Genomic DNA, 22,264 nt, shown 5'->3' on the forward strand with positions numbered 1-22,264 from the left:
AATTTACAAGATGCAATATTGCTAAGTCTAGAGTGACATGGTAATTTGTTCAAGAGTGAACCAGCCAAGGTTCTTGTTGGGCATGATTGGAATTTGTAGTTGTTGAGTGCATAAAGTTGACATGACCACCAGTATAGATCGTGGTTCATACCTTCTCCTGCACCTATCTACGGTGTGATTGTGCATTGTATATATCTGGTATGGCCCCCTATTTTTGTGTTATGGGCATGAGGAGAAGAATGTATGGTGGTAAGATTAGGTGGAGTTTAAACCTTTTGAGTGGCGTTTACAACTAGTTAAATATGTCGACAATTGAGCAGTATTTCATGAACCAAGAGATGGCTATATAGTTCATTGAATGAGACTGGATCTAGTCTTAGATTGAGAGTAGTGATGAGATTGTAATATTCACTTCCTATGTTTTTATAAATAATGGCATTAAACTCAGATGGTGTGATTGTTCGACCTGCAGAAGCCAATTCATCAGCTAGAGATTTTGCCTTTTAAAGATATTATTAAACTATAAGATCATTTGTTTTTGAGTTCTTGCAATTTAATGTTGCATTTCAATTGCTTATTATGTGAAATAGAGCTAAAGGTACCAGCTAAGGCATTCCAAACCTCATGGGAAGAGGTCATGCCAATGACATAGGAAAAAAACTCTTTAGATAGAGAAGAGAGCAGCCGATAAAGTAACGTTTGATCTTTTTGAAACCATGTTTCGTAATCTGGGTTGGGAATAATTTCTTCAGGTTTATCAGGGGTTGGTTTTGTTTTTGGTGGAGCAAGCAAAGAGTTGTCAACATATCCCATTATTTTTGGTAGTTTAGGATGGTAGGAATTGTGTTTTCCAGGCAAGATAGATCTTACTCGTGAGTTTAATGGAGGAAAAGTTATGAGAGGTAGTGACGGTGTTTTGGGTAGGAACTGATGCCATTGTTTATGGCTCTGATACCATGTAAGGTTTGGAGAAAAATAATAATAATTTATTGTATTGATGTGAGGGTATTTTGACCATATTTATGCAATGAGAAATTATAGAGATAAGAATGAAAGAATTATTTATTACAATCTTAAAGTAGTAGATAGAGATAAAGATGAGAGAATGATATGGTACATATTAAAGTAGTAGATATATATCATGTACTAAAAACTAGGTAGAAGAAGCTATCTCATAACATATATATGCACATTACCATTCATTTTTTTTTTTTTGTATTTGATAGTCTTGAGGTTTTAAAAATAAGCTAATTTATTTTAATGCTTTAAAATGTCAGTTTGTAGTGAATAATTGTTGGTCATTTAACTAGTATCTGAGTATATTTATATAAATATACATGAATCGGTTTACATATGAACTAAACCAATGTAATTAAAATTGCTAATATTATCTTAAATTAAGCTTTATTGTTGATGTTATTGGTTAAAGTTGAAGTGTTTTTTAATCACATAATTTTGATATATTTAATTTTTCTTTCTTGAATGTTCATTTGCAACTTTATTGGTGAAAATGAGTACTAGTAATTTTGGTTTAGTTATAAAAAAAGAAAGATCTCAATATGAAAATATGAAATAAAAAGTAAAGAGCTGTTACTTTCAGTAAAAAACGAGATAGTTTGTTTAATAATGAAGAGAGTTGTGTGTTTTTTGCAATATTCAGGTTTTCTTTTGGTTTCTTCTACTTTGGCTAAAGAAGAAAAACTCTACACCTTTATCCGCCCTAAATTTTTTCAACCTTCTCCTTGATGCCTTCCTCAGAAACCGTGTGCCCCTCCTCGTGCAACACTACAACAAACCTTCTACTCTTTTGCTTTCTCAAAATATAGAGCAAGATCCTCCAAAAAATTAATGTGCCTAAGAACAAGAAGAGAAAGAGAGAATGTGAAGGGTTTGTAGAACAATGAAGAGGTTGATGCATACCAAATGCCTAAAGACTTGGCCTTTATCATTAGCAAGTTGAAGAAATTAAGGGATAACATCATATTTAAATTTTAAGAACCATAAACTTCTATCAATTATCATAACCATCATGTTAAGTATCTTTGATCAAGATGTAATGAATATTAATCATCAGTATGATCAAAATCTATTTTTGTCATCTGTTATATTTTCTACTAATCATGAGGCTAATGGCTTTAATCATCATAACCATCAAGGTAACCTTGATCAAAATGTGGTGAATGTTGACTAATAATATTCTAAATGTTTGCCTTTGAAATCTACTATGCTTGCAACCAACATCAACAATGATGGTCAAAATACTGACAATTATTAGTTTGACATGTGCGTGACATTCAAGGTTCCATTATTCCTCTTCTATTAGTATTGCAACATGAGCCAAATTTCTTCTTATTGATGATTATAATTTCAACTAGATTAGTGCTAGAGTCAAGGCCCCATAGATTCAAAACCAACTACCTTCATCATTATCCCCAAATGACTTAGATCACCATATTAGTAATTCTTTTGAATGAGATTATAAATAACAACAATTTCTTTCTAAAATATAGTACCACTGAACCAACTCCACCATTTTTCGCTAATAATAAAATTTACAGACACGTAATTTTCTTCAACTGGGACTTGAAGATAAGAAACTTCTATATTATTTGTAGAAATTAATAGTGAAGCAACTAACAGTAACTTGCTTTCCATCGGTGATTGTACTAATTTTTCAACGATGGAGCATAACACACTTGACAATGATTTTTATTTTTTTCATTATTGGAATCCTTTTCTCTAGTTGGTTAGCATTTTTTTTTTCAACTTTTTAGTGTGCTAAGTTTTTTTGTGATTTCTTAATTCTTTTTTTTTTCTTTTGCAAAGTGAGAAGTTTATAATGATCATGTCAAAGTATGATTTTGTGAACGAACATACATACATATACATTTATGTATAAATACAAAGTCAATTTTTAGATCAAACTTACATTAATTGTAGTAATTTTGGCAAATTACAAACCATAACATAATTTACTAATGAATTTGTATTTTCATAATTTACAAGTTATAACACGTTCATTCATATACTGAATCCGTTATCCTTTCTTCTTAAATATATGAGACATTCAAAAATTTTCATTACAAAAATAGTCACAAAAAGACACCTAACAATGAAATGCTAAACAAACCTCAAAGTTTAAAACCTATAAATCTTCCACCTTATTTAGAGTAAGCCAAAGTTAATTTTTAAAACAAAGAGCATAACACATTTATAAACACCTCCAAAATCCCTCTTTTCTTTCCTCTTAGATCTTATAATACTAAACTCATGATCTCCTCTCAAAAAACCAAAGATGGAACATAAATACAAGTAAAAAAGGGTAAGGTAAAAAATGTAGCAAGCATCATTTGGTTCCTTAAGGTTGACCTCTATTCTTGGCACTAGTGTTGGGTGACTTCTCAATTAGGTAGCTTCACTGCAATTTTACCTAACTTTTCAACATGCAATTGATATCAGACTATCTCATCTACGCACTCTCCTCATCCCTATCTTGCAAGCTCAAATGATTGACATTCTTTTCCAGAGGTGGAAGGTTATCATCAGAATCACTAGTGGACCCTTCATCTTCATTGAGATCTGCAGCACCATAAAAGTGTTAAAATTTTAGATTGTTAAACTCTTAGAAAAGAAATTTTTATCAATTTTAAACAATATTATGCGAAAAAGTTTGATTACCTAAGGTATTTTCTAGAACTTACAATCTATTAACAAAAAAAAACTAATATCAAGAAATTATTTTTTGGCTTATAAGTCAAGGGCTTATATCCCAAAACAAACCACCTCGTATTTGCATTATTTGTCTCTTATAAAATTCAAGTTTAAAAATTGCAAACTCCTGCAAACATAGTTCAATAGGTGAAAAGTATCTCATCCAATTTGTAATAAACATATGAAAGACAGAAAAAAAAAGGTACCGGATATTTCACACTTGAAGAACTATGACTTTAATAACTTCTAAAAATGATGACTCCTACTAGTTCTTATAGTTAATAATCTACTTTAGGACAAACCCTTGTTGTTTACTGCTTCTTACAAATGTTTTTAGTAATTTCTAAGTGTGTAGAGAGAAAAGCTAAGCAAGTAAGATACGACGCTCCCCCACACAAAACCATAAATAAATAATGTAAAAACAAGGCCGAAACCCAATATGGAAATGTTGGAATCAAATTAACATTTTTATGGTGAATGATTAACGGTTTTGATATCTTATTAAATAGTTCTCACATACATTGAAGTTTCTTTAATGTAAAAAGAAAAATACTAAAAACTCTAAAAATAGAGGTAATATCTGACATCCAAGCATGTCGCAACCCTCATGATATCTTAATGCAGTGTTTCAAAATGATTAAACTTAAACTAAGATATTCTAGGAGATGATAACTGTAGAAGAATGAATGTTGTGTATTATTAAATTAGTGGGCTCTGTAAATACATATTCTTAGGGTAATAAAAGGAAAAATATAATCAATTACATATTTTGGTATTTTACTAGTATACTCTTTATCCTAATTATACAAAGACACTTTTCTATTTAATAAATATTTTCCAACACTCCTCAAACTGATGTAAATATTGTTTATTCCTAGTTTAGAAATCATCATATGAAATCTTGGATTGTTCAATCCTTTAGTTAGTAAATCAACAAGTAGACGAAGAAAACCAACCAATTGTCGAAATGGCCTTGCTAATCACACCACTATCTAGTTTCTCCTTGATAAAATGTCTGTTGACTTTAATATGTTTGGTTTTTTTATGTTGAACTAGATTATCTGCTATACTAATTGTTAACTTGTTATCGCAGTAAAGTCTCATATGCCTTTCCCATTCAATTTTTAAGTTTTCCAGGATCTTTTGCAGCCACAAAAGTTCATTCACCCCTAGGGCCAGTGTCTTGAATTCTAACTCAGCACTATATCAAGCTACAATTTGTGTTTCTTATTTCTCCATGCGACAAGATTTACTTTGAGGAAAGTATAGTAACTAGTGGTGGATCTTCTATCAGCTAATTATCTTGCATAATCTGCATCGATGTAAGATTCAATAATCATCCGATTGTTTCTTTTAAACATAATATATTTCTCGGTGTACCCTTTACATAGTTGACTACTTGATATCCAGTTTGCAACTGTACCTCCTTCGGCTTGTGTGCAAATTGACTTATCACACTTATTGCGTGAGTGATATCCCTTTCGTTGTGTGATAGATATTTCGTTTTCCAAGCAATTTTTGATACATTTTTTTGTTAACATCGGAATCTTTTTCTGCCAATCCCAGTTTGTGACTGGGATATAATTGGAGTACCAATAGTTTACATGCCAACTTGCGGGTCTTCTTTAAAAAGTTAGTGACATAGTTATGTTGTGAGATAAATATCCTTACTTTAAAGTATGTTATTTCTATCCTAAGAAAGTACTTTGACTTCCTTAATTGATTCTAAATTCTCTAGTCAGATATTGCTTGAGAACAGTTTTCTCCTTTCATCATTACATGTCACATCTTGTCATCTTTATACACTAGAAAGGTTGTTCTCTCCTTGCATTGGAACTGAAGAGCTTTTGTTAGAATATCTGCGATCTGTTGATTTGTTAGAATGTGCATCAGAGTTATAGTCCCATCTTTCAATTTCTCTCTAATGAAATGACGATCAATCTCAACATATTTGGTTCTATCATGATGTACTGGATTTTTGACCATATTAATTGTTGATTGGTTGTCGCACTATACTTTCATAGGCATATTGTTGAGTACTTTTAATTCTTCAAGTATTCTCTTCAACCATACACCTTTACAAATACCATGAACAAACGCTCTAAATTCATATTTTGCACTGCTGCGAGACACAACAGACTGTTTCTTGCTTCTCCAAGTAACCAGGTTACCCCAAACATAGGTACAATATCTTGATGTAGATCTCCTGTCATCTGTAGAACCTGCCCAATCCGCATCCGTGTAGATTTCAACACCCCTTCTGTCTGTCTTCTGAAAGAATAAACCTTGTCCTGGAGTCTTCTTGAGATATTTCAGAATCTAATACACAACACTCATGTGATCTTCAGTTGGATGATGCATGAACTGAATTACTGCAAAACAGATGTCTGGTCTTGTGTGAGCCAAGTAAATAAATTTCCCAACAAGTCTTTGGTATCTCCCTTTATCAACTATTTTATCGCTGATTCTGGATCTAAGTTTGATGACTGAATCCATAAGGGTGTCAGCAGATGCTTCCTACCATCTCAGTCTCTTTTAGGAGATCCAGAATGCACTTTCGTTGAGAAACTGAAATTTCCTTTTTGGATCTAACCACTGTCATACCGAAGAACTACTTTAGTACCCCAAGATCTTTTAATTCAAATTCTTTGGGCATGAATTCTTTAAGTTTTTGAATCTGCTAAAGGTAATCTCATGTAAGAATGATATCATCAACATATACAATCAAAATAACTTTCTTACCTCAGATGCAGTGTTTGACGAACAATGTATGGTCGGATTGACATTGTTCATATCCTTTATATTTTACAGCTCTTGTGAATCTGTCAAACCATACCTTTGGAGATTGTTTTAGGCCATAGAGTAATTTTTTCAATTTATACACTTTCTGAGAATTGTCAGTTAATTCGAACCCTGGTGGTATATTCATATACATCTCTTCTTCCAAACCGCCATTAAGGAATGCATTCTTTACATCTAATTGGCACAGTGGCCAATTAAGGTTAGATGCAAGTGAGAGGAGTACCCGAATATTATTGTTCTTGGCAACTAGTGCAAATGTCTCCTAATAGTTTACACCATATGATTGTGTATAGCCTTTGGCTACCAGGCGAGCCTTAAGCCGATTCACACTCCCATTTGAATTATATTTGGTTGTAAAAACCCATTTGCATCCCACTTGACGCTTTCTTGGAAGAAGATCAGTTAGTTCCTATGTCTCATTCTTTTCAAGTGCCTTGATCTCATCTAGGACAACTAACTTCCATTATGGAATTTCCAAGGCCTCATGTATCGTTCTGGGTTCAGGTGATTTGTTGTCTATCCTGCACACAAAAGTATGATATTCCAAGGATAATTTGTCCAATGAAACATAGTCCTGTATAGGATGTTTGGTGCATGTCCGAGTACCCTTCCTCAAAGCAATGGGAATATCAGAATCAACGGAATCAAGAGTTGGTACAGAAATTACGTTACCTGGATCAGCTATGGATTCATGGCAGTACTTGGATGATTCAGGTGCTTTTCCTTTGTTTCTTCTCGTATAGACACGTAGCTCACTCGTTGCAAGTAATGTGCTTTCTGTAACTGATTTTGGTTCTGATTTCTTTTGTGAGGTTTCGAGTTCAATCTCCAGAGAAAGTTTGTCTGGTACTGGATTTTGTGGGTAGAGAGGAGGTACACTCACATTCCACAACTGATATTTCTGAGTGAATGTCTCCCCCTGAATATCAGTAGGGGATAAAACGGTTGGTTCTCAAAAAATGTGATGTCCATTGTATTATAAAATCGACAAATTTTCATAACTAAACATTTGTATCCTTTTTTATTTGCTGAGTACCCAACAAAAATACATTTTATTACTCTTGGATCTAATTTCCCACGAAGATGTTTATGAACATGGACATATGCTGAACAACCAAAGACTTTAAGTGGCAAAGTGTTTAAGATGTGTGAATCGGAAAAGATTTTTGAGAAGATAGTGTACGGTGATTGAAACTATATAATACGAGAGGGCATCCGATTAATCAAATAGGTAGCTGAAAGAACAGCCTCTCCCCAAAGATATTTTGGTACATGAGTAGTGAACATGAGTGATCTGGCAACCTCAAGGATATGCTTGTTTTTCCTTTCGGCTATGCTGTTTTGTTGTGGAGTATGAACACAGGAGATTTGATGAATAATGTCATGTTCAGTAAAGTATTTTTCAAGAATATTTTCAAAATATTCACAAGCATTGTCAAATTTTAATACTTAGATGATAGTATGAAATTGGGTTCGAATCATTGTATGGAATTTTTTAAATAGGGATCCCACTTCAGATTTTTCCTTCATGAGAAATTACCCAAGTGATTCTTGTATGGTCATCAATAAAAGATACAAACCACCTAGTTCTGAAAACGTTGGAAACTCTAGTAGGGCCCCAAACATCACTATAAATTAATGCAAATGGTTTAGACGGTTTATATGGTAGGCTAGGGAATGAACTTCGAATATGTTTAGAAAATTGGCAAACTTCACACTGTAATAAAACTGGATCTTTTCCTTTAAATAGTAGTGGGAACATCTTTTTCAAGTATATGAAGTTTGGATGTCATAGTTTATAGTGTCACAACATAATATCATGGTCATTATTTTCGGAAATAGAAACAGAGTTTTCACATACTGCATTGTGAGCTTGTCTTTTAGAAGTGTTGACTTGAAACAAATATAATCCTGAGATCATCCTAGTTCTACTAATCGTCCTCCCCGAGTCCAAATCCTGAAAATTACACATATTAGAAACAAATTTCGTAGCACATTTCAAATCTTCACATAGCTTGCTGACTGACAACAAATTACAATCCAAATTTGAAGACAAATTTACAGAACCCGTTCCTGCCACTTTTGAGAGAGAATCATCTGCAATTCTAATTGAAATATTTTCTTCACATCTTCTGTAATTTTGGAACATTGAGAAATCGCCATTTATATGATAAGATGCTCCAGAGTCTACCACCCACATCTGTCCTTTTTCTGAAAAAACAGATAAGTCATGAATATTACCTTTGTGTGCCACAGAAGCACTGACTAGGTGAGACTTCTTGGACAAAATACATTGGAGGGCTTCCAACTGCTCAGGGGTAAATGGTTCTTTTCCCATCTCATCAGAAATTGCTTCCTTAGCCATCACGTGATTTCCTTGAAGCTTACTGGAGGTCTCTGCTTTCGACATTTTTCACTCACCCGAAGGTAGTTTCCAGGCACTTGGCTTGCCGTGAAGCTTCCAGCAATGTTCTTGAGTGTGCCTTAGCTTTTGACAATGGTCGCACCAGGGCCTTGTCTTCTTTGTTCGACTGTAAATCGCTCGGGTTGTGAGAGCTGAAGAATTTTAAGTCGGGTGAGGTTGGTCAATCTCTCCCATCATGATTTCCGACGACTCTCCTCGCGTTGAACATCAGAAAACACTTATCGAAGACTCAGCAAAGGTTTGGTGCTCAGAACACGCCCCCAAATCGCATCGAGATTTTTGTTTAGCAGGAATTTGAAGACCCGCTTTTCTTCCACGAAAGCTCCGAAGTTTTTCGCGTCCTCCGGGCAGTTCCAGCGACGCTACTCAAAGGCGTCCATCTGTTGCCAACTTCGACTAAGGAGACTGTAATACTGGGTGACACTGAGTTCTCCTTGCCGAAGGTCATGAAGAGTTGACACGATTACGAATATTGCGAAGGTATTTTGCTTGCTGGAGTAGAGTTCCTGTGCTGCCTTCCAGATTTCGTGAGCGGTTTCGTAGAGAAGGAAATTCTCTCTGATTTCAGGGGTCATTAAGGTGATAAGCCAGGACATGACTATACTGTCTTCAATCTCCTAGGTTTGTGTATTTGCATCGGATGCTGGAGGAGGCACGAGCTTGCCAGTGAGGTGCCCATAACGCCTCGTTTCGCGGATGAAGAGACGGACACATGACGACCATTGAAGGAAGTTACTGGCATCGAGTTTATGTCTTATGATACAGGATGATGGTTGCTCACTCACAGCTCTGGTTGCTGCTGTGTGGTGATAAGAACCAGAAGAAACTTCTGGTAGAGATGATGGAAGCTCACCTGAGGCCATTTCTGATTACGGCTTAGCAGGATTTGATTTCTTCTTGGATTAGGTATGCTCTGATACCATGAAGAAAATTGAGAGGAAAAATATTCTGCTTCTCATTTCTTGATGAATGATTCACACATATATATACAAATCTGCTACTTCTAACAACCTAACAAATTCTAGAGAAATTCTAACAAAATTCTGGTTTGAGAAAATTTGTTGGTGATACCCTCTACGTACAGCACATAACAGCTGTAAAAATCCTAATTTATTTTTCTAATTATTTTATTTTCTACAGGAACATTTAATAAAAAGGGTATGATCTCCTTAACTTTGTCTGTAATGCATAGCTAGCATAGCGCTTTCAAATAGTCCAAACCATGCTTTAGAAGACTGCTTGAGCCCATACGATGTTTTGTTTAGCTTGCGTACTTGATTTATCTTTATGTTTTTGATAAACCCTAGAGGAATTTCTATATAAAGCTCTTCTTCTAATTCTCCTAGTAGGAAGACATTCTTCACATCAAATTGCCAATTAAAATTTGCAGCCAAGGATAATAGAACATGTACAACATCTATTTTTGTTATTGGTGCAAAAGTATTCTAGTAATCAATTCCATAATTTTTGTTATATCCTTTAGCCACTAATTTTACCTTCTATCTCTCTATAGATCCATCAAGTTTATACTTTATAATGAATACCCACTTTAACCCTACTGATTTCTTTTCTTGGGATAGGTCCACCACTCCCCATGCTTTGTTCTTCTCCAGGCCCGCATTTCAACTTTTATAATATTTTTCTGTTCCTTACTAAATAAAGCCTCAAATATTGCCTTATGAATAAATAATGTACTTAGACTCATCAAAAAATTTTTGAGACAGAACACTTTTCAACTGGTAGAAAGTTTGAGATCGAGTAAAGTGGATGCTTAGTGCATTCTCTTGTCCATTTTTTGAGCGCAATAGGTATGTTTATATCAGAAAGTAAAATGTTTTTAGAGCTTACTTCATTTCCAGTACTCGACTTGGATTCATGAATTTACTTTGGACTAGAATCAGAGTTTTTCCTTCTGAAATACACTAGCGAGAACCGCGGGTTCTGTATGGTTGAGGATTCTAGTTCATTTTTCTAATTGTTTTTCTGGTGGTATGTATTCAAGTGTATCTTGTAATGGTATATATTCAGGTGTATCTTATGGTTTTTGGTTTTCTGATGTGGTGGTTATTTTTTTGATAAGATGTAGTGTTTACAGACACTAGGATATCAAATAGAAGTGAGTCTTCCTCATCTTCTAATGTACTCTCCTCCTGAGGATAAGATTTAGTAAAGAACGACTCAATCTCTAAAAACTAACTTCAGCAAATGCATAAAATTATTGAGCACGAGGATGATATCTGTATCCTTTTTGAGTAGGTGAGCACCCCACAAACACACATTTGATGATCCTAGGATCAAGTTTTCTTCGTTGAGATTGACATATGTGAACATAGGCAACACAATCGAAGACTCAAGGAATAAGGCTATTGATTGTTCAAACTTCAAGAAAGAAAATAGCTATAATTGTTTGACTGTGAAGGTCTAGTCCCCAAGATGATAGCCTATTGATAAGACATATTTAGGTCAAAATGGCTTTTCCCTAATAGTGTGATGAGAAGCAGGTGACTGTTTTTCCGTTCTACAACTCCATTTTTTTGTGGAGTGTAGATATAGGAAAACTTGTGAATGATCCCCTCACTTTGGAAAAAGGAAGATATTGTTTAATTAAAGTATTCATGAACATTATCAGTTTGAAAATATTAATTTTTACCCCAAACTGAGCTTTGATCATATTGTGAAATTAAGAAATAATGTGCTTAATCCCATGTTTGGATTTTAGCAAAAAAAGTCAAGTTACTCTAGTGTAATCATCGATAAAAAGAACAAACCATTGGACCTCAATAACACTAGAAATCAGAGGAATTACAACTGAAACAGAGTAGAACGGGTCACCAAAAATAAAGCAGAGCATAATGCTGAAAGCAGAGCAAATATGTGTGAAAACATAGTAGATCTGTGCGTTAAAAACATAGCAAATCTGCTTGCAAAAACAATAGCAGATTTGCATACAAGATAGAGCAAAACAAGGGGTAAAACAGAGCAGAACTATGCACAAAGCAAAACAGGGCACGAAAAACAGAGCCGAAACAGCACAAACAGTGCGTGAAAACAAAGTCGAAACAGAGCAAAACAGAGGGCAAAGAGAAGTTATGACTGGAGTGGAGCATACGGAAATAGGGTGCTTTCCGACGCGCCAATGGTGTTTTCCAGTGCAACAAAGTGGTTTCCTAGCTGTGAAGGATGACTGCTGCTGATGAAGGCCGGATATGGAGTTTTTTGTCTTATTTCGAAGATGAAAGGCCAATTAAGATTTCTTAGGGAGACATAAGACTTTTTCCTACAGCTTAATACCATGCGCAAGAATGAATGTTGTGTGTATTATTGAATTCGAGAATCCCATGTTTACACATTCTTAAAATAATAAAAGGAAACATACAATCAATTATGTATATGGGAACTTTACTAGTATACCCTTCACCTTAATTGTATAAAGTTATCATTGTTTGAAAATATTGGATAAGGAAGAAAACTGGATGGAGAACCAGAAGCTAAAATGGAAAGTTTTTTGGACTGGGAAATATCTTGTAATAATCATATAACTTTTGACACTTTTTGAACTATTGAAGAAATTTATTAGGTTTTTTAGGAACCCCAATCATATTCTTAGCTTACTATTAGAATTTCATATTGCAAAGTATTTAGTTTAGAGAGTATAAACTCTTCACTCCCTTTGAAGTTCTATGATCTTATTGTCTAACAAGAGTTTTATTGACTTATATGTTGTTACATGCGATTTATAAATTACTTCTATTGGAATTATCAAAAAGGAATATTTATACTGTAAGCTATCAAAAAGCAATTGGCTTTGCAGAAGTTCATATAAGCTAGAGCCGTGTATTGTTTTTTCCTAATGGCGCCAAGTAGACTTGTAAGGCTTTGTACCATGAGGGAAAAACATGAGCAACTCAACCACAGTTAGTTGCTTTAAGACCATGTATCATTAACAAGATGACTACTAATGATTCTCATGCCAAAACTCAATTGTATAGAAGTGTGACTTTACAATGAGAAGTAGTAATTTGTGAATCGAATATAAAAGGGATTACCTTCCAGATCTGGAAGAGCCTTTGTAACCTGATTTTGCTGGGAAAGCCAAGAATTTTGCACTGCGATTATCTCAGAGCTATTTTCACATTCAGCATATGCCTTTAGCAGTTCCCTGCAACAATTGGTACAAATTGTTACAACAAAAGATAAATAAATAAATAATTAACTTAAATATGCATAGGATCGCAGTATTTTTTTTAAATAAAAAGTGTAGAAATATTCATATAAAATCGAAAGCACCAAAGGATGCAGCCTGTATACAATATGTACAAGTCAGCCAAAATATCTATAAGATCCTGAAATCTTCGATAGAACATGACGGATGACTCTATTAACAAAAAACTTAGGATATGGAACAAATTATCTTTCAGTTTGTCAAAATTAGAATCAATGCCTCAAGAATCCTTTTATTCCTCTCCTTCTAAATCACCCAGAAAGTAGCCAAAAGGATGAGTTTCACTATCTTATCCCAAAGTATTCTGCTCCAAGCACATAACTCCTTCACTGATCCAGCAATTACCAATTCAAATTCAGAAGACCATAAGCTAATCTCCACAATTTCTCAGCAAGCAAACATCATAAGAGAAAATGATTACCGGACTCAACTTCTCTCTTACAAAAGTACCATCCATTCAGCAGAAATTTTTTCCCTTTTAATAAGGTTGTCGAACATTAAAAAATACATCCCCAAACAGCTTCCCATGTGAAGAAGGCAATCCTTAAGAGTTACTTTTACATTCCAAATCAACCTAGTAGGAAAATCCTCCTCCATCTCATCCCCTATGACCATGAAGACCATAAGGGTAAAGTTTCCAACACAGTCTATCCCCATTAGACTAGCCCCTCCTAGAGAATAATACTGTCTCAAATAAATTCATATATTCTGGGACCTTCTAATCATTTAAGTTTGGCTTAAGCCCAATCCACCAATCCTCGTTATCGCTTTGACCCTACATATAATCGTTTACCGTGCTTCTCTATCGAGTGCCATTGCATAAATGTTCGGGAATTGATGATAAAGAACACCCATTTCCATCCATTCATCTTTCAAAAAGCTCACTCCATCCCCTGGTCCCACCTCTCCACCTAATACAATCAAAAACATTTTCCATCTCCATACTGATTCTCCTCACAAACCAACCCCATGTGGGCCCTTAAGATTTTTAGAGAACCAACTGTGACAATTTCAAGAGGTTGTTATGCTACTTGGATCATTTTCATCTAGCTGGTTTACAGTTTAAAACTAATGCATTAAAAAATATTTAGTTCAATTTATAACTAACATATTGCTGAGAAGTTTGTATTTTATCTAGAACCTTGTGTTAAAATTGTCTTCAACATTAATCACATGTTTACCCCAAGGACAATGAAGAGATATCATCCATACCCATGAGTAGAAAGCAAGATAAATAAACATCAAACTCTAAATCTAAACCAAATCTAAGGACCTCCATGATTCAGGACAAGAAGATCCTAAAGTGAACATATGTAATACTAAGAGAAGCCGATATGCCTTGGAAGTTGTTTATTGCAAATGTGAGTTCACTAAAATAACTACAGGAAATATTTCTTATGACAACATACAAATGATTTTGAACTAATTGTCATTTAATATTAGGGAAAGAATGAGATAATCACATGTTAAAGAGATCTTAATTCTTAAAATAGTTATATGAATTAGACTATATCTGGTGATTTTGGACTTAAAGAATTAATAGAAGAATGTTCAAGCGCTTCTTGGAGTCTATCCAGTCTTGGTAGACAATGTTATTTCATATACAAAAGCAGTTATAGCCACTTTTTACAAGCGAGTACATCTTAGTAGAGTTGCTCCTTTTGCTCCCGGGAAGTGTTTGAAGAGAAAATAAAAAAGTTTCACTTGTTGCTTACAAGCTATTAGTGTTTTGAAAGTTGTGCCACTAACCTTAAAACAATCTCTAATACAAACAATAAAATTGTCAGGCATTCTCTTGTATAATTACAACGAACAAGATTATAATGATGTAGTTATCATAAATGCTTCAACCTATTTCTTTCTATAAGCAATATGATGTCATTATCATTAACAATAAAACAAATGAGAGCAAGTTAATAGATGAGACAAATGGGGAGATCCACATTAACCATCTAAATAATGACAATACATTGATGGATAAAGTATAGATCTCTTGATTTACTTGTAATAAATAATGTTATTGTTGAGATTGAAGAAAACAAAATTATATTTGATTTCAAGAAAAATAGGCCCCACAGGAAGATACTACCCTAAAGTTCTTTATCTCCTAATAGAATAAGGAAAGTCTAGGTGATTCTTCCTTATACGGATTTTCTTATTTCTAATTGATTCATTACTTCAAAATCTTTGATTTTGGAAGCATTCTTGTTCTTTCACAAAAATGTCTAAGTTTTACAAGCACATATTGTTATAACGACAAATTCTAACTATCATATTTTTTCTATTTCGACATTTTAAAACTTGATATCGAACTTTCACCAAGTAGAGTACAATAATGCATAGTAAAAAATCTTAACACAGATATATTTCAATACTAAGAGATATTTATGTAGTTGCAATGTTTATGTATTTTTTAAGTATTTAGCTTATTTAAGAACCGGTATCTACAGGTTTATTATTGGTATGAGTTTACTATTTCCTATTTAGTTACTCTCTAGTATAGATTATTCCAATTAATTAACTTATTTTTCTATTTTGTAGATTTCTTAAAAATTTTGAAGAGTTTCTAGTTTTTTATTGCATTCTGGTACCTATTATTGGAGTACCTTCTCTAAGTTAGTTAATAGACCATTCATATGGTTATAATACAAATACTGATTTATAAATTTGATTATCAAGACTTAATATCTCCAATTTTGGTTCTTAATAATTTTTTTTCCAGGACTCCTTTAGCCTAAATCATTAACTTTTTAAGTTAGAATCATTAGTGAATCTGTCTGTGGCTACAGTACTAGACAATTAACTAAGACCCCGACAATAAAGGTTTCATTAAATAATGGTGTTGGCATTACGATTAAATGAAGTCTAGAATACTTAAATCATATAAAAAAAGCAGATTGAATAGTCCAGAAATACTTTCTCCTTGCCTAGAGTTATGACTGGACAACAGGAAGTAGAATACTGAATTGACCAGAAAGAGGTTTAGATTTTAAAGTTACATTATGTATCAAATCCTTCATAGACAACACTTAATTAAGAAATGTTGGCTTCCGTCAAACGAACCGAAGTTGTTAGATTGGGGAAGGAATGTTGATTCAACTATTGTGCTGGTCGCTTAATCAGTTAGAGTTTGTCATTTGACCATCTAGATATGTATTTGATGTGGAAAAAGATAATGATTTAAGTTATATACTCTTTTAAGGGGGAAAAAAAGAATGTATCATGCGTAAGGAAACCAAGAGGGTGTAACCTATGTACAAGACAAAAATAATAATAATTATTATACAAGGGAATCAATCAACTTGTCAATAATATTCCCAAGACCACCTCCACTAAGAAGCCCCGAAAGTGATGATACCTAAATGTAGCAAAATTATAAGCAAGGCCCTTGAACACTCATGCTTCTTGAAGATCGATCGTAAAAGTGTCAATCTTCTGATTTAATCATTTGGGTCTACGCCATGGTGCGAAGTTTAAGGATATATTGTCCTGGAATCTGGTGGTGAGTTGATATGAGTCTCACTTGGCTAGTTGGAAGAGGGATTTACTCTCCGAAGGTGGAAGACTTACCCTTTTTAAGAGCTCAATAGCTAACATTCCAATCTATTCATGTCTCCAATCACAATTTCAATGAGTATGGCTAAGAGGTTAGAGGCGATTCAACGCAAATTTCTTTAGGACAAATTGAACAAGAAAGAAGGTTTCAACTGGTGGCATGGGATATGGTGAAACAACCATTTCAGTAGGGTGGGCTAGGAGTGAAACATTTGGTTTAGTCTAACTCACTTCTTCAAGTGAAACAGTTGCAGAAGTTCACGTGGAAGCAGGATAGTTTTTAGAGGAAGGTGAAGGTGGCAAAGTATGGATTAGATCCATATGGCTAGCATGTCACGAGTTCGAGAGGTCCATATCACTCTAGGGTGTGGAAAGGTATCAATCCAGCAAAGATGAACTTAGAAAATGCATCAGATAGAAAATCAAGTTGGGGGAGATGCTGAGCTTTGGGAGGGATCAATTAAATGCTAAGAGAGGCTTTATACTTGCAGTTTCCCACAATTTTTGCCATTGTCCAGCAAAAAGATATGTTTGAAAAATTTTTTGCCAATGTCCTACAAGTTGGGGATCCTTGTAGGGGCACTTGGATTGTTGAATTAATTAGAGAACTAGAATGACTAAGAGATTGATGAATATATCAACCTTCTCAAATTGCTTTTCCTAGTGGTCATCCTCAATGCAATTGAGGATGAACCTATTTAGGGCCTGAATCCAAAAGGACTTGCTTAATTTTGTATTACATGCATCTGACTAAAAGAGGCAGCGCATGTAATAAGTTCCCATCAGAAATTATTTGTAAGGTGAAGGCAACTCTAGAGTGGCTTCTTCACATGGGAAGGTGTGAGAACGCATTCTAAATTTGGACAAATTGATCAGAAGAGGAAAGATATTGATGGTTGGAATGGGTGTTACTTGTGCAAAAGTGATGGTGAGATGTGTAATCATATCCTCCTCCGGTGACCGTCTGTGAGCACCACCTTTGGTCTTTCACACATAGCTTATTGGGTTTGAGTTAGGTCATTATAGGCACGGTAAGAAGGAGAATTGGGAGTGACGGGCATCCAAGGTGGTAACTGCTTTATCAGGCTTATCCCCTTGGCTACAGTTTTTATTATTTGGAAAGAGATGAACAAGAGAACTTTTGAGGATAGAGAATATAAGAATTTTTATTAGGAGTCAACCACTATATTATGGCGAAGATCTTGGGGACCCACTAGATATTTTTTTAGTGTCGTAAATATTTTTATATACAAATCACACTCCTTTAATGCTCTTTGAATATATCGAATTTTTTTTTTTTAAATTGTTAAAATATTATAAAATATTCCTAACACATAATAGTATAATTATCTTTCTAAATATGTAAGCGCAATTAGGAAGAAAATAATTAGGGTAATTTATATTAATTACCATATATGAATCCGTCTACATGTATATATACCCCAACTTTCATTTTAATAAAGATACAAGAACTATTCAGTATTTTTCTTCCTTAACCCTTTACATAATATCAGAACTAGGGTTATGGTTAGGGCTCTTAGGAGTTAAATCAAATAAGAGTTAACAACCCATTTCCGATGCCGGAGAAAGTCGACCACCGTTCTCCGACCAGTTCAGATCGCGGCCGGCACAGTGATGCACGCAGAAGAGGCGGAGGAAGCCATTTTCCGGTGGTTTTGAGTCCTCAAGCGTAAGGTAAATCGGAGAAGACCGGTCCGCGTGCGGGTCGAGTTCAGCATGAGGTCAAGACATGAAGAGACGCTCGGCTGGCCTGTTCTGAGCAAGAAACACGAAAACCGGAACGGAGAAAAGTCGCGTCAGAGCAGATCACGTGACAGTAAGTTTTTTAGAGTTTCCGGAGCGATTTGAGATATCTTTGCGAACCCTTTCTAGATTTCAGTTTTCCGGTGGGTTCTGTGGTGATTTCCGACTGAAATGAGGCGTTTTGGTGATTTCTGGCGGCGGTGTGTGGCTTTCTGGTGGCGGCGCATGAACTCTCGCGGCGGCACATGCAGCGGCGCATGAACTCTGGTGGTGGCAGTGTGGCTCTCTTGGGTTTCTGTGTGTGAAGAGGTATTTTGTTTTCTTATAATTTCTTATTTATTTGCAGTGTTTTCCGAGTATCTCTAACTGTTGTGTTTTGGGTATTATAAGTGACATATTTTTTGTAATTCTAGAATTAAAAAGGATGATAATATTATATGTTATTACTACCGAGAACAAGGGCATATAAAATGGTACTGTAAAAAATTGCAGAATCTCAATTGAAGGACATAAACCACTAATATTGTTACTACTACTGTTATCTCATATTCTGATAAAACTATTATGATTTCAGCTGATTAGTATGCTAAATTCATTCAATATCAGGAATCTTAAAATAAATTTTCTGTTCTTTCTGAATCCAAAAAAAAATGTCTCATCTCCTCCACAAACAGATGGGTAATTAATTCTAGTGTACAAATCACATTATAGGTAATTCTAATATTTTTTTATAATTTTCAACCACATAAAACACTTTTTCTTGTAACCATTGCTGATGGGTCGACCTATAATATTGTGGATTTAGGGACCACAAAACCAACATTATCTATTACTTTGTCATCTGAATTAAGTCTACCTAAACTTGCATTCAATCTGTTTTCTATGAGTAAGTTTACCAAAGATTTGAATTGTTGTATTACATTTTTTCCTTATTATTGTTTTTTTCAAAATATTATGACGAAACAGATTGTTGGTAAATGAAATATATCAGACGGTCTTTACATTCTTGATACTTGGGTACCTCGATTAGTTGTCTGCTCTAATGTTATCTCTCCATTTAAAGCATTTTATCAATTGGAACATCCTTCGCTACCTGTGTTGAAAAAATTATGTCCTCATTTCTATGATGTATCTTTACTGGATTGTGAGTCATATCGATTTACAAAATATCACCATAGTTCATTAGGTCCAAAGGTCAATAGACGAATTGAGTCTGCTTTTGAGTTAGTTTATTCTGATGTTTGGGGCCCCTGTCCTATTCAATTCAAAACTGCATTCAAGTATTTTATTATCTTTGTGGATGATTTATCTCGAATGATTGGATATATTTTTTAAAGAATCGTTTAAAAGTATTTTCTCACTTTTGTGTTTTTTGTGCTGAAGTCAAGACATAATTCAATATCTCTGTGTATGTATTGAGAAGTGATAATACCAAGTAATATATGTCAGATTCATTTCAGAACTATATGACTCAACATGGGATCATTCACCAATTCTCATGTATTGATATACCATCTCAAAATAGAGTCGCTCAGAAGAAGAACAAATATTTATTTGAAACTGCTCGAGCCCTCTTATTCCAAACACAAGTCCCTAAGTAATTCTGCGCTGATATTGTTTACACAGCTTGTTTCTTTATTATTGTATACCATTTACAGTATTTAATGGGGATGTTCTTTACAATTTTCTTTTTCCAAACAAGTTTTTCTTTCCGGTCTAACCTAAAATATTTGGTAGCACCTGTTATATTCGATATGTGTGACCTATTGTAACAAAATTGGACCCAAAGTTCTTGAAGTGTGTATTTATGGGATATTCTTACATTCAAAAAGAATACAGGTGCTACTCTCCAGACCTTAATAAATATTTGGTATCAACTGATGTAGTTTTTCAGAAAATATATAGTTCTTCTCCTCATCGTCCAAGTCTACAAGTTAATGGGCGGACGGCGAATAACTCATTTATAGTTTCACACTAGATGTCTTTACTGAGCAAACAGATAAAAGTATTCTTCCAGATGATGTGCCTCAAACTCTACTTGAGCAAGTTGATGATAGTGTTCGTGTGCCTGTAACCCAAGTACCACCACCAATTGTTCATATTTATTCTACAAGACAACAAATTAATGATACATGTCCTATTCCAGATCCGTTGTCATCTAATTCTGCCTCACAGGACCTTGATCTTCCCATTGATCTTCGTAAAGGTAAATATCAATGCACCATTCTTACACCAACTTATCCCATTGCTAATTTTATATCATTTGACCATTTGTCTCATTCGTCTAGTACTTTAATTATTTTATAGATTCAACTTCTATACCCAATATAGTTAAGTCGGCTCTAAATCATCCTACTTGATGTAATGCTATGTTTGAGGAGATAAATACTCTTGATGATAATCATACTTGAGATCTGGTAGATTTACCCAAAGAAAAAAAGACTATAGGGTGGAAATGGATATTTGTAGTCAAAGTGAATCCAGATGCCTGTATGGCGAGACTTAAATCTCAACTGGTAGCGAAAAACTATGCTCAGACTTATAGAGTGGACTATTTTGGTACATTCTCTCCAATGACTAACCTTACCTCTGTCCGTTTATTCATATCTATTGCAGCCTCCCGAAATTGACCCTTACACTAGCTGAACATTAAAAATGTATTTCTTCATGGTGATCTCTTAGAAGAAATGTATATAGAGCAACCACCTAGATTTGTCGCTTAGAGGGAGTACAGGAAAGTTTGTTATTTAAAAAAAATATTTATATGGTTTGAAGTAGAGCTCTTGTGCATGATTTGACAAGTTTAGTGAGGTAGTATGTAAGTTCAAATTGAATAAGAGCAAGTGCGATCATTCAATTTTTTATATACAATCAACAGCCTGGTATTATATTTTTTATTATTTTTGCTAACGATATTTCGATTATAGGAGATGACCATTCAAGAATATCCTCTCTCTAATCATTATTGCATATCAAGTTCAATACCAAAGATTTGGGAGAGATAAAATACTTTTTCACGGTCAGAGTAACAAGTAAGGAAGGGATTCTATTATCTTAAAGAAAATATGTACTTAATCTATTTTCAGAAACAGGAAAGCTGGAAGGTAAACCATGCAATACACCAATGGTACCAAATGTACATTTTATAAAAAATAATAGTAATCCCCTTGATCCAGATAAATACAAATGACTAGTTGAAAAATTGAATTACCTCACTGTGACTCGTCTAGATATTGCATACCATATCAGTATTATTAGCCAGTTTATGTCGGCAACTACAGTCAAACATTAGAAGGTTTTGAAACAGATTTTGTACTACTTAAAAGGTGCCCTGGGACTCGGCATAGTATTTAGAAATTATGAGCATACTCACATTGAATGTTTTACAAATACTGATTGAGTTGGATTTAAAATTGATAGGAGATCTATTACGGGTTATTGTGTTTTTGTTGTGGGAATCTCGTATCATGAAAAAGTAAGAAACAAACAATTGTCTCTCAAGCGTAGAGTTCGAATATAGAGCTATGACCCAGTCCACATGTGAAGTCTTATGGATACATCATCTATTAGATGAATTGAGTTTGAATCCCACATCTCCTGCTCTTTATATCGCCTCAAATCATGTGTATCATGAGAGAACAAACATATCAAGCTTGATTGTCACTTCATTCGAGAAAAAATTTAGAAAAACTTATATATCTATTAATTATGTGAAGATAAGAAAACAACTTTGTGATATATTTACCAAAACTCTAAATGGAACACAGATTGAGTATTTTCGGAAC

The 22,264-nt window shown here is 34.3% G+C and overlaps 1 protein-coding gene across 6 annotated transcripts in view; it reads right to left on the reverse strand.

Moving 5' to 3' along the window:
* Positions 1-3,024: 3,024 nt before the first annotated feature.
* Positions 3,025-22,264, reverse strand: part of LOC110814953 (RNase L inhibitor protein-like protein) — a 48,357-nt gene continuing 29,117 nt past the window's right edge. For all 6 annotated transcript variants that reach the window (XM_088223421.1, XM_088223419.1, XM_088223420.1 and 3 more), the window contains 2 exons: positions 12,985-13,097; positions 3,025-3,579 (listed from right to left, as the gene is read on the reverse strand). In XM_088223421.1, the coding sequence (XP_088079547.1) occupies positions 3,470-3,579; positions 12,985-13,097 (223 nt within the window). In that variant the 3' untranslated portion in view covers positions 3,025-3,469. The remainder of the gene's footprint in view (positions 3,580-12,984; positions 13,098-22,264) is intronic.

This window comes from Carica papaya, chromosome 6 (genome assembly GCF_054855325.1).
Source record: "Carica papaya isolate Zhongbai chromosome 6, ASM5485532v1, whole genome shotgun sequence".
NCBI classification, from domain to species: domain Eukaryota; kingdom Viridiplantae; phylum Streptophyta; class Magnoliopsida; order Brassicales; family Caricaceae; genus Carica; species Carica papaya.